General features: G+C 36.4%; 1 protein-coding gene across 3 annotated transcripts in view; it reads left to right on the top strand.

Moving 5' to 3' along the window:
* Positions 1-13783, top strand: part of LOC133660402 (uncharacterized) — a 99742-nt gene that overhangs the window by 34533 nt on the left and 51426 nt on the right. For all 3 annotated transcript variants that reach the window (XM_062063878.1, XM_062063880.1, XM_062063881.1), the window contains exons 3-5: positions 2116-2373; positions 2613-2648; positions 9334-9660. In XM_062063878.1, coding sequence (XP_061919862.1) covers positions 2116-2373; positions 2613-2648; positions 9334-9660 — 621 coding nt within the window. The remainder of the gene's footprint in view (positions 1-2115; positions 2374-2612; positions 2649-9333; positions 9661-13783) is intronic.

Below are 13783 nucleotides of genomic sequence, written 5' to 3'. Positions count from 1 at the left end.
CTGTTATATCTCACATTCTATATTGTTTTGGAAAAAGGTTGTCATAAACGTTTCTTAATTAATTAAAAAAAATTATACAAAAGCAAACACATTTTTATGCATGTAAATGTATTCAGTTATAAACATTCATTCACTTTATTATTTCCTTCAAGGATCTAAACTTTACCGAATCGGTTCTCAATTCAACACAATTTTCGTTTCAAACCGATTCTCCCATTTTTTAAATTTGGTATACGGATTACAACAAAACTTTTTTAACACAGGTTCCAGGTTACAATTTTCCAAAAATGTTCTAGCTTGATGCTAATATACATTTGCTTTGCTATTGGCTTGCTACTGATTAGCATTAGCAATAGGTTGTACTCGCCTGACGTCACGTCCGGCTCATTAACTATGCCAAGTTGTCATAGCGTTCTGGCTGGCCGGCATTTTGTCTTTCTCGAAGAAAAATGCTTAATGCTTGTGTTGTTTTAGGCCAGGGGTCACCAACCTTTTTGAAACCAAGAGCTACTTCTTGGGTACTGATTAATGCGAAGGACTACCAGTTTGATACACGCTTAAATAAATTGCCAGAAATAGCCAATTTCCTCAATTTACCTTTAATTCTATGTTATTATTAATAAGTAATGATATTTACACTTAATTGAACGGTTTAAAAGAGGAGAAAACACGAAAAAAATGACAATTAAATTTTGGAACATAGTTTATCTTCAATTTCGACTCTTTAAAATTCAAAATTCAACCGGAAAAAAAGAAGAGAAAAACTAGCTAATTCGAATCTTTTTGAAAAAATAAAAAAAATAATTTATGGAACATCATTAGTAATTTTTCCTGATTAAGATTCATTTTAGAATTTTGATGACATGTTTTAAATAGGTTAAAATCCAATCTGCACTTTGTTAGAATATATAACAAATTGGACCAAGCTATATTTCTAACAAAGACCAATCATTATTTCTTCTAGATTTTCCAGAACAAAAATATAAACAAAAAATTCAAAAGACTTTGAAATAAGATTTAAATTTGATTTTACAGATTTTCTAGATTTGCCAGAATATTTTTTTTTAATTTTAATCATAATAAGTTTGAAGAAATATTTCACAAATATTCTTCGTCGAAAAAACAGAAGCTAAAATGAAGAATTAAATTAAAATGTATTTATTATTCTTTACAATAAAAAATTTTTTTTTACTTGAACATTGATTTAAATTGTCAGGAAAGAAGAGGAAGGAATTTAAAAGGTAAAAAGGTATATGTGTTTAAAAATCCTAAAATCATTTTTAAGGTTGTATTTTTTCTCTAAAATTATCTTTCTGAAAGATAAAAATAAGGACATTTCAATGTGACCCCAAACTTTTGAACGGTAGTGTAGCTTTAAACACCTAGAGCAGTGGTGTCAAAGTCAAGGCCTGCGGGCCAGATCCGGCCCAATAATGAATTATCTATGGTCCCAGGGACCCCATCAAGTCATAAAAATGGGGTCCCACAGTAAATTTCTGGGGTCCCAACTATTTTGTAACTGTTTTGAAAACAAATGATAAATGCATGCATTATCCTGTTATTATCTCACATTCTATATTGTGTTTTGGAAAAAGGTTGTCATAAACGTTACTTAATTCATTCAAGAAAATAATACAAAATAAAACAAATTTCTATGCATATGTAAATGTATTCAGTTATAAATATTAATTCCTTTTCTTCTTTCCTTCGTGGATCTAAACTTTACCGCTGCCGGTAGTTTTTTCTATATTTTTATTGTAATATTTTCAGAATGTGTTTGTTCTATTTTTGGCCAAAGTAAGACAAAGAAAACAATCTGAAGTTGTCTTTATTTTTTTTTCGTTTTAATGCCATCATTTTAATAGTCCGGCCCGCGTGTGCACACATTTTCCTCCATGCGGCCCCTGAGCTAAAATGAGTTTGACACCCCTGACCTAGAGGTTTGGGTATTCTTCAACACAATTACTGTAATTTGTAATAGATGTACACTTTTGTTTTCAGAACTAAAATGTAAACTCATTGCTATTAATATTCTTTATCTGTAAGAGTAAGGGGGGGTAAAGTTGGCGATGCAGTTTGACCCGTCCAGCTTTAATTTCTTTATTTTTCCCTCAGTCACCACCACACCGCGCATCCCCATCCCTCAGCAGAGCACCCTGAGTCTGATTGCCAAGCTCACCCCTGAGACTGCCGCCGACCAGGTCACCTGGATATCTCCGGATGGCCGTTCCTTAAAAACGGAGCGGAAGCCCACCGGTGGAATAGTGGCCAAACTTCCCCAAGTGTCATACAGCGACGTTGGGCGCTACACCTGTCGCTGTGTGGTGCATCCTGACGCCGTCTTCGATTTCACTGTGACCATCACCGTTGATGGTGAGATTCTTGGAGAAGAAGCTTGACAAAAGTGCTTATGATGTAGCGTGCCAGTAAGCCTATTGGCAGCATTATTTATTTAAGCTGCTGCCCGCCACCGTGTTTATTTTATGGAGCAATTTCAAGATTCCAAACTCAAACTGCCTTGAAAATCTGCCAGCCCAGTGGGTATTACAGTAGCTCTACTCTTTGTATTATTTACTGTTTTGCCTTTTTTCTTTCTTTCTTCCTCTCCGCAGCTCGCAGCGTGGCCTCATTCACCAACGTAGTGCACGGTGAGTGACTCTGCAACGCTACAGGAAGTGCAGTGTCAGCACTTTCGCTAATCAGTCCAGCCACAGAACCAGTGACTCTCTGCACATAATAACATAATCCCTTATGTGTTGTTGTCCAAAACTGTTTCACCGCCATCTATTCTACTTGTTCTGGCTGCGATTTTCCCTTTCGTCTTTAACACCCGTCTTGCTTCGTCCGGAACCCCGAAGACAGGGCTTTTCAACTGGTGGCGACACCATACCATACCAGTTTGTTTCACGCATTAATAACACAAGAAGTGGATTGTTACAATCATGATTTGATTCTCAAAGATGTTTGGTGATGTAATCTTTGATATTTCTATCTGAATAAATGCTTCTGATATCCTAACACTACATTTAAATCGCTACATGACAATGTCTAAACCAGGGGTCACCAACCTTTTTGAAAGCAAGAGCTACTTCTTGGGTACTGATTAATGCGAAGGGCTACCAGTTTGATACACACTTAAATAAATTGCCAGAAATAGCCAATTTGCTCAATTTACCTTTAACTCTATGTTAATATTAATAATTAATGATATGTACACTTAATTGAACGGTTTAAAAGAGGAGAAAACACGAAAAAAATTACAATTAATTTTTGAAACATAGTTTATGTTCAATTTCGACTCTTTAAAATTCAAAATTCAACCGAAAAAAAGAAGAGAAAAACTAGCTAATTAGAATCTTTTTGAAAAAATTAAAAAAATAATTTATGGAACATCATTAGTAATTTTTCCTGATTAAGATTAATTTTAGAATTTTGATGACATGTTTTAAATAGGTTAAAATCCAATCTACACTTTGTTAGAATATATAACAAATTGGACCAAGCTATATTTCTAACAAAGACAAATCATTATTTCTTCTAGATTTTCCAGAACAAAAATTTTAAAAGGAATTCAAAAGACTTTGAAATATGATTTAAATTTGATTCTACAGATGTTCTAGATTTGCCAGAATAGTTTTTTTGAATTTTAATCATAATAAGTTTGAAGAAATATTTCACAAATATTCTTCGTCGAAAAAACAGAAGCTAAAATAAAGAATTAAATTAAAATTTATTTATTATTCTTTACAATAAAAAAAATAAATTTACTCGAACATTGATTTAAATTGTCAGGAAAGAAGAGGAAGGAATTTAAAAGGTAAAAAGGTATATGTGTTTAAAAATCCTAAAATCCTTTTTAAGGTTGTATTTTTTTCTCTAAAATTGTCTTTCTGAAAGTTATAAGAAGCAAAGTAAAAAAAATAATGAATTTATTTAAACAAGTGAAGACCAAGTCTTTAAAATATTTTCTTGGATTTTCAAATTCTATTTGAGTTTTGTCTCTCTTAGAATTAAAAATGTCGGGCAAAGCGAGACCAGCTTGCTAGTAAATAAATACAATTTAAAAAATAGAGGCAGCTCACTGGTAAGTGCTGCTATTTGAGCTATTTTTAGAACAGGTCAGCGGGCTACTCATCTGGTCCTTACGGGCTACCTGGTGCCCGCGGGCACCGCGTTGGTGACCCCTGGTCTAAACCTTCTCTATTTACAAAACCAGTAAAGTTGGCACGTTGTGTAATTCGTAAATAAAAACAGAATACAATTATTTGTAGGGATGTCCGATAATGGCTTTTTGCCGATATCCGATATTCCGATATTGTCCAACTCTTTAATTACCGATACCGATATCAACCGATACCGATATCAACCGATATATGCAGTCGTGGAATTAACACATTATTATGCCTAATTTGGACAAGATAAGGTACTTTTTAAAAAAATTAGTAAAACAAGATAAATAAATTAAAAACATTTTCTTGAATAAAAAAGAAAGTACAACAATATAAAAACAGTTACATAGAAACTAGTAATGAATGAAAATGAGTAAAATTAACTGTTAAAGGTTAGTACTATTAGTGGACCAGCAGCACGCACAATCATGTGTGCTTACGGACTGTATCCCTTGCAGACTGTATTGATATATATTGATATATAATGTAGGAACCAGAATATTAATAACAGAAAGAAACAACCCTTTTGTGTGAATGAGTGTAAATGGGGGAGGGAGGTTTTTTGGGTTGGTGCACTAATTGTAAGTGTATCTTGTGTTTTTTATGTTGATTTAATTAAAAAAAAAAAAAAAAAAAAAAAAACGATACCGATAATAAAAAAAACGATACTGATCATTTCCGATATTACATTTTAACGCATATATCGGCCGATAATATCGGCAGGCCGATATTATCAGACATCTCTAATTATTTGCAAATCCTTTTCAACTTATATTCAATTGAATAGACTGCAAATACAAGATATTTAATGTTCGAACTGAGAAACTTAATTGTTTTTGGCAAATAATCATTAACTTAGAATTAAAGGCCTACTGAAATGAATTTTTTTTATTTAAACGGCGATAGCAGATCCATTCTATGTGTCATACTTGATCATTTCGCGATATTGCCATATTTTTGCTGGAAGGATTTAGTATAGAACAACGGCGATAAAGTTCGCAACTTTTGGTCTCTGATTAAAAAAAAGCCTTGCCCCTACCGGAAGTAGCGTGACGTAGTCAGTTGTTCGCCTCCTCATATTTTCCTATTGTTTTCAACGCAGCTAGAGCGATTCGGACCAAGAAAGCGACGATTACTCCATTATTTGAGCGAGGATGAAAGATTCGTGGATGAGGAACGTTAGAGTGACGGACTAGAATGCAGTGCAAGACCTATCTTTTTTCGCTCTTGGCTCATTGGATTCCACACTCTCTCCTATTTTTTTTGTGGATCACGGATTTGTATTTTAAACCACCTCGGATACTATATCCTCTTGAAAATGAGAGTCGAGAACGCGAAATGGACATTCACAGTGACTTTTATCTCCACGACAATACATCGGCGAAACACTTTAGCTACTGAGCTAACGTGATAGCATCTGTCTCAAATGCAGATAGAAACAAAATAAATAAATCCCTGACTGGAAGGATGGACAGAAGATCAACAATACTATTAAACCATGTACATGTAAATACACGGTTAATGCTTTCCAGCCTGGCGAAGCTTAACAATGCTGTTGCTAACGACGCCATTGAAGCTAACTTAGCAACCGGACCTCACAGAGCTATGCTAAAAACATTAGCACTCCACTTACGCCAGCCAGCCCTCATCTGCTCATCAACACCCGTGCTCACCTGCGTTCCAGCGATCGACGGCACGACGAAGGACTTCACCCGATCACAGATGCAGTTGGCGGCTAGCGTCGGCTAGCGCGTCTGCTATCCAAGTAAGTCCTCCTTGTTGTGTTGCTACAGCCAGCCGCTAATACACCGATCCCACCTACAACTTTCTTCTTTGCAGTCTCCATTGTTCATTAAACAAATTACAAAAGATTCACCAACACAGATGTCCAGAATACTGTGGAATTATGAGATGAAAACAGAGCTATTTTGTATTGGCTTCAATGGGCTACCGATACTCCTGTTTCACTGGCTACGTCACGCGCATACGTCATCATCCAAAGGCGTTTTCAACCGGAAGTTTAGCGGGAAATTTTAAATTTCACTTTATAAGTTAACCCGGCCGTATTGGCATGTGTTGCAATGTTAAGATTTCATCATTGATATATAAACTATCAGACTGCGTGGTCGGTAGTAGTGGGTTTCAGTAGGCCTTTAAATGGCAGCAACACATTGCAAAAAAGTTGGCACAGGGGCATTTTTACCACTGTGTTACATGGCCTTTCCTTTTAACAACACTCACTAAAAGTTTGGGAACTGAGGAGAGCAATTTTTGAAGCTTTTCAGGTGGAATTCTTTCCCATTCTTGCTTGATGTACAGCTTAAGTTGTTTAACAGTCTGGGGCCTCTGTTGTGGTATTTTAGGCTTTATGTTGTGCCACACATTTTCAATGGGAGACAGGTCTGGACTACAGGCAGGCCAGTCTAGTACCCGCACTCTTTTACTATGAAGCCACGTTGATGTAACACGTGGCTTGGCATTGTCTTGCTGAAATAAGCAGGGGCGTCCATGATAACGTTGCTTGGATGGCAACACTTGTTGCTCCAAAACGTGTATGTACCCCTCAGCATTAATGGTGCCTTCACAGATGTGTAAGTTACCCATGCTTTGGGCACTAATACACCCCCATACCATCACAGATGCTGGCTTTTCAACTTTGAAGTTTCAAGTTTCAAGTTTTATTCACAATACCATACAACAATTTCAATAGTAGTGAATATCATTTAAAGATATTGGTAAGTGAAAGGGTCCCCCAAATAAGCTAGAAGAAGCTTTTGACAGGGGGACCAGAGGACAATTTATATATGGCATGATGAAAAATGGTAGCAAGCACTACAACAACAAAAAAACAAACAAAAAAAAAACAAAAAAACAACAACGCTATGGATAAACACAAGATGATAGTACTAAAGCACGCATACACATACACACATACATTCATTCGACCATGCAAAACCCAGCAGTAGTCAACCCCACATGAGGCATTAGAGATAGGTGGTTAATAGGTAAGTTTTCAGTTTCTTTTTGAAGATGGAGAATGGATCTTAAAGCTCTCATTAAGCCGGTTCCAAATCTTAGGTCCCCTGCATACAACACTTCGATCGGTACAAGCCAGTAGACGATGTTTACCTGATATCAGATCTAAGTTACGAGTGTTGTGGGCATGCTGGGGATGGTAGATAGGAACCAAGCTACAGAGCCTAGGATTCAGCCTGTGAATGACTTGATAGGTTAAACAAGCATTTTGATGAATATTGAATTCTGTCAGTCTTAAGAGATTATATTTATGAAATAGATGTCGAGTGGGGGCATTAAACTTGGACCATGATAGGGCCCGTATGATTTTCTTTTGCATAGATTCTAATTTGTGAAGGTAGGTAGGGAAGGTGTTACACCAGATGACATTACAGTAGTTTAGATGTGGTTCAAAGAGAGTTTTATATAGGGTAAGTAGAGCATACAGAGGAAGATAATGACGAAGGTGAAAGAACAGGCCAACATATTTAGATAATTTGTTTAACAGATGGCTAATGTGACATTTGAAATTGAGGTATTCGTCAATGATGACCCCCAGGAATTTTGTGGAGTACACTCTCTGTATTTCCTGCCCATTGATATTGACATGGCAGTGCTCAGTATTTGTCCGGTTTTTATTAGAATGAAATAGAATAACATTTGTTTTATTAACATTAAGTGAGAGCTTATTGCATTTGAACCAAGAATCCACTTTCACAAGCTCTGAATTGACAGTTTCTTGTAGATCGTGGAGGCTCCTGTGTGAGGTAAACAAATTTGTATCATCAGCAAAAATTATTATATTAAAAGTTTCGGAGGAGTTTACAAAATCATTTATATATAGGATAAAAAGGAGAGGCCCCAAGATGGATCCCTGGGGAACCCCATAATTTATGGTCATACAGGGTGAATTGTGATCATTGACGAATACACATTGTTGCCTTCCGCATAGGTAGGAACGAAACCAATCGAGAGGTACCCCTCTGACACCATAGTGGTATAGCTTATATAATAAAATCTCAAAGTCTATTGTGTCAAAGGCCTTGGACAGATCCAAAAAAATACCAATACCACATTTTCCTTCTTCTATACAGTCATTGACCTTTTCCAAGAGGTCGAGTATAGCCATACAGGTGGTACTTTTTTTTACGAAAACCATATTGGGAGGGGACAAGGATATCTAGTTTTTCCAGAAAGCCATTCAGTCGGTTATAGACCACTTTCTCAAATATTTTTGAAAATGTTGGTAAAATTGAAATTGGCCTATAATTGTTCATATCGTTTTTATCACCTGATTTAAAAATTGGGATTACTTTTGCCACTTTGGACATTTTGGGTACAATGCCAGCACTAAGTGACAGGTTGATACAGTGACAAAGAGGATTTATGATCACATTTGCTATGGCTTTCAAGATTTTGCTACATATCCCGTCCACTCCAGCTGTATGTGATGACTTTAGGTCCATAATGATCGTATAAAGCTCATTGATGTCGGTTGGTTGCATGAAAAAGGAGCTAGGGTAGTTGCCTGATAAAAATTCTTTAAAGGAATACCCCGGAGGTTGACTTATTTTACTAGATAGGTTTTCCCCAATAGAAGCAAAAAAGGTATTAAAACTATTGGCAAGATCAGCCCTATTTGATCCTGTATCTGTGTCCTGTAACTTTGCGCTTATAACAATCCGGATGGTTATTTTCCTCTTTGGTCCGGAGGACACGACGTCCACAGTTTCCAAAATTTGAAATGTGGACTCGTCAGACCACAGAACACTTTTCCACTTTGCATCAGTCCATCTTAGATGAACTCGGGCCCAGCGAAGTCGGCGGCGTTTCAGGGTGTTGTTGATAAATGGCTGTCGCTTTGCATAGTAGAGTTTTAACTTGCACTTACAGATTTAGCGACAAACTGTAGTTACTGACAGTGGTTTTCTGAAGTGTTCCTGAGCCCATGTGATGATATCCTTTACACACTGATGTCGCTTTTTGATGCAGTACCGCCTGAGGGATCGAAGGTCCGTAATGCACTATTCTCTTTTTTCATGTACTTCTTCTCCTGCCATAAAAAATCCAAGGAAAAATAGAGTAAACAGTGCAACGCTTGCGGAATTGAGGCGTCATGTGACACGTTTACCTGCCTTCACCTTCACAGGCCCCTCGATCTTCACCGCCACTCAGGCCAAGATGCCCTTCCACCTGACCTGTCCCGGCGTCCAAGGGGACTACATCCTCCTATACTGGCTACCACCAAATTCCACCCTGAGAAAGCTGGTGTACCAGTACGATCGCTGGAGGGATACCACTCTGACCACGGCGCAAAGCCAGGAGCTGCAACTGTCCCGCTCGCCCTACAACGCGGAGTCTGGGATCTTCTCCTTCATCCTCAAGCCTGGCCTCGAGGATGTCGGAGTCTATATCTGCGACGTGTTCCTGAATGACCACGCCTTCATCCAGATGACCCATCTGAGCGTGCTGAAAGGTACACACACCACCAGAGTCAGGAAGGAGGAGTAGGTTAAACAGGCTTAACTTATCTATGATTTGGAGTGCTTGAGAAAATGGAAAAAGCCCAGCTGTCTTTGACCCTATACTCATTTATTTGCAAGAAGTGTTGTAGCAACAAATTCTGCGCCCCCATACACAAAACTCTTGAAGTGTCCCCACCCCAACATAAACCCAACACACACACTTGATATGTTAACATGCACTAAAAAACGAACTAATGCATGGATTTGGTTGAACCAGCATTTTAAACACATGCCAAAACCAAAATTAGAGGTTTTGGCATATATATTGACCCCAAGAGGGACAAGCGGTAGGAAATGGATGGATGGATGAACTTCTTAAAGATGCGATTAACGTGGATAAACGCTCCTAAATACTTAAGTGGGTTTTTTTCTTTACAAAAAAGCCAAGTAATTCATCCCAAGTGGCCAGAATATGTGTTGAAATAATCATATAATCTTCCATTATTCAGTTGAATATGATTATGAATCTGTTTACACTCTGAAGTAAAGGAAAACCTAAAGTAGAGTTTAGCAAATACACTGTGTCATAATAGGAATCCTAATAAAACATAAATATTTTTATCTCTCTTTAAAACCTAGTGACCACTCTGTTTGTAACTTTATTCGAGGGTCTTTGAACGCACCACAGTTATGTGCAATGAGATGCAAAAGTGAAACTTGTACATAACATTCTCCTATGCTGCTACATATAGATTTATTTTATGTATCATTATATATACTGTATATATATTTCAATGGGTTTTCTTTATTTTCATGACTATTTACATTGTAGATTGTCACTGAAGGCATCAAAACTATGAATGAACACATGTGGAGTTATGTACTTAACAAAAAAAGGTGAAATAATTGAAAACATGTTTTATATTCTAGTTTCTTCAAAATAGCCACCCTTTGCTGTGATTGCTGCTTTGCACACTCTTGGCATTCTCTCGATGAGCTTCAAGAGGTAGTCAGCTGAAATGGTTTTCGCTTCACAGGTGTGCCATATCAGGGTTGATTAGTGGAATTATTTGCTTTATCATTGGGGTTGGGACCATCAGTTGTGTTGTAAATGAGAAGGTGTGTCCAAACTTTTGGCCTGTACTGTATGTACGTATATATATATATATTTTTTTTTATATATATTTTTATATGTATATATATATATATATATATATATATATATATATATATATATATATATATATATATATATATATATATATATACATATATATATATATATGAATATGTATATATATATATATATATATAGTGTATATATACATATATATATATATATATATATATATATATATATGTATATATATATATATATATATATATATGTATATATGTATATATGTATATATATATATATACATATATATATATATATATATATATATATATATATATATATATATATATATATATATATATATGTATATATATATATGTATATATATATATATATATATATATACATATATATATATATATATATATATATATATGTATGTATATGTATATACAGTATATGTATGTACGTATATACAGTATATATATTGGAACAAACCATTTTGTAGTAGGTTTAGAGGTCTTAGACATTTTCTTTAATTTATGTTTATACATATTAATTTTACATGAACATTTATGACATATTTTTTATACATAAATTGCATATCTAAATTAAATATTTAAACTTTGCTTTACAGAAGTGCTTGGGACCCTGGAACAACATCCCAGCTATACATATAATAATAATAACTTAATCAACATTAATTTAAATTGATGCATGTTTTGTACTAAAACCATTTCATGGGAACATTTTTTTTAAATAATTTAAAAAAAAGGCCAAAATAACAAATTTTAACATAATTAAAATGTAAATGTACATATACATTACTAACATATATCTAACCTAGAATGACTGATTACAAGCCCAGCACTAACGGTACACAGTGGAAAATTTGCCATTAAATTCCTAACAGTGACGGAGCAGAATGGAGCTAGGAATACGTTCATTCGAAGCGCTCTGTCATTCATTCATTGACATTTTTACATGCGCCTATTTATGCAAACATTGTGATATGCATACAAGGGAGGGGCGACCCTGCAATGTCCTGTTTTGTTGCCTTCTGTGTAAAAAGGCACAGGTGGAATTTTGCCGGATCTCTGCGTGAAATAGGCCAAGAATGACAAAGTGTGTGATGTAATCCATGAGAGAACCGAGTGCATTGGAGCGGAGTGGCTTTACACAACGTACTATTGCACAGCCACACGAGCTAGATCCATTACACTTCAAAATAAATTCTGCATCAAATCAAAACCACTGTTTTATAACAAGTTTCAAATAGATTTTTAGTATGATTTAACGACAAGTGTATCAGGTGAGTAATGTTAGCTTGTAGAGCTCCACTGGTGGGATTAGCATCAATCTTTCACAATAGAAAGATGATTTATAACAAACACCGCCCTTAGGTGTTCAACTAGGTTGTGCTCTGATGAACGTGAAGGCCGCATCCCATGAATCCTTTCCGTGCTCTACTAAAGAACGGGAAATAAGGGCTTCTGTATTCATTATATGTGTCAAGCTTGCACCTCGCCATTTAATCATGCCCCCCCGCCCCTCTCGCTTGTTTGTCTGACGCCTGTTCAAGGAAAGAGTGTGACATTTTGGAAAAAGCACCTCATTATGCTCCTGCTGGGAGATAGACGAGATGAGTTTTGTCAGCCTCAGACACGACCATTGAACTTCATCTGGTGTATGTCAAGTAGTTGCCATCATCACATAGCTTTGATATACTTTTTTGTTGCTATGATAATTAACATCATTAAACTTCTGCTACTGATCCAAACCACAACGTATACCTGTCCAGTAGTACCTCTACTTACGGGCTTAATTGGTTCCGTGACGGAGCTCTTAAAGGCCTACTGAAACCCACTACTACCGACCACGCAGTCTGATAGTTTATATATCAATGATGAAATCTTAACATTATAACACATGCCAATACGGCCGGGTTAACTTATAAAGTGACATTTTAAATTTGCCGCTAAACTTCCGGTTCGAAACGCCTCTGAGTATGACGTATGCGCGTGACGTAGACCGGCGAACACGGGTATGCCTTCCACATTGAAGCCAATACGAAAAAGCTCTGTTTTCATTTCATAATTCCACAGTATTCTGGACATCTGTGTTCGTGAATCTGTTTCAATCATGTTCATTGCATTATGGAGAAGGAAGCTGAGCAAGCAAAGAAGAAAGTTGTCGGTGCGAAATGGACGTATTTTTCGAACGTAGTCAGCCACAACAGTACACAGCCGGCGCTTCTTTGTTTACATTCCCGAAAGATGCAGTCAAGATGGAAGAACTCGGATAACAGAGACTCTAACCAGGAGGAATTTTGACTTCGATACACAGACGCCTGTAGAGAACTGGGACAACACAGACTCTTACCAGGATTACTTTGATTTGGATGACAAAGACGCAGACGTGCTACTGTGAGTATGCAGCTTTGGCTTCTAAACATTTGATCGCTTGACCGTATGTGCGCAACTTTTTTTTGCGTATGTACGTAACTTTTTTAAAATATATAAGCTTTATGAACCTTGGGTTAGGTGAACGGTCTTTTGGGCTGAGTGATTGTGTGTGTTGATCAGGTGTTTGAATTGTATTGGAGTGTTCTATGGAGCTAGGAGCTAGCAGAGGAGCTAGGAGCTAGCGTAACAAACACGCAGGTGTTTTTATGCAGGATTAATTTGTGGCATATTAAATATAAGCCTGGTTGTGTTGTGGCTAATAGAGTAAATATATGTCTTGTGTTTATTTACTGTTTTAGTCATTCCCAGCTGAATATCAGGTACCGTGAGTATGCAGCCTTGGCTGCTAAACATTTGAGAGCTTGACCGTATGTGCGCGTCACGTACGTAACTTTTTAAAAATATATAAGCTTTATGAACCTTGGGTTAGGTGAACGGTCTTTTGGGCTGAGTGATTGTGTGTGTTGATCAGGTGTTTGAATTGTATTGGCGTGTTCTATGGAGCTAGGAGCTAGCAGAGGAGCTAGCATAACAAACACACAGGTGTTA

Source organism: Entelurus aequoreus, linkage group LG11 (assembly GCF_033978785.1).
Source record: "Entelurus aequoreus isolate RoL-2023_Sb linkage group LG11, RoL_Eaeq_v1.1, whole genome shotgun sequence".
NCBI classification, from domain to species: Eukaryota; Metazoa; Chordata; class Actinopteri; order Syngnathiformes; family Syngnathidae; genus Entelurus; species Entelurus aequoreus.
Note: the sequence above shows the minus strand (reverse complement) of the source record. Positions and strands in the feature narration are given on the sequence as shown.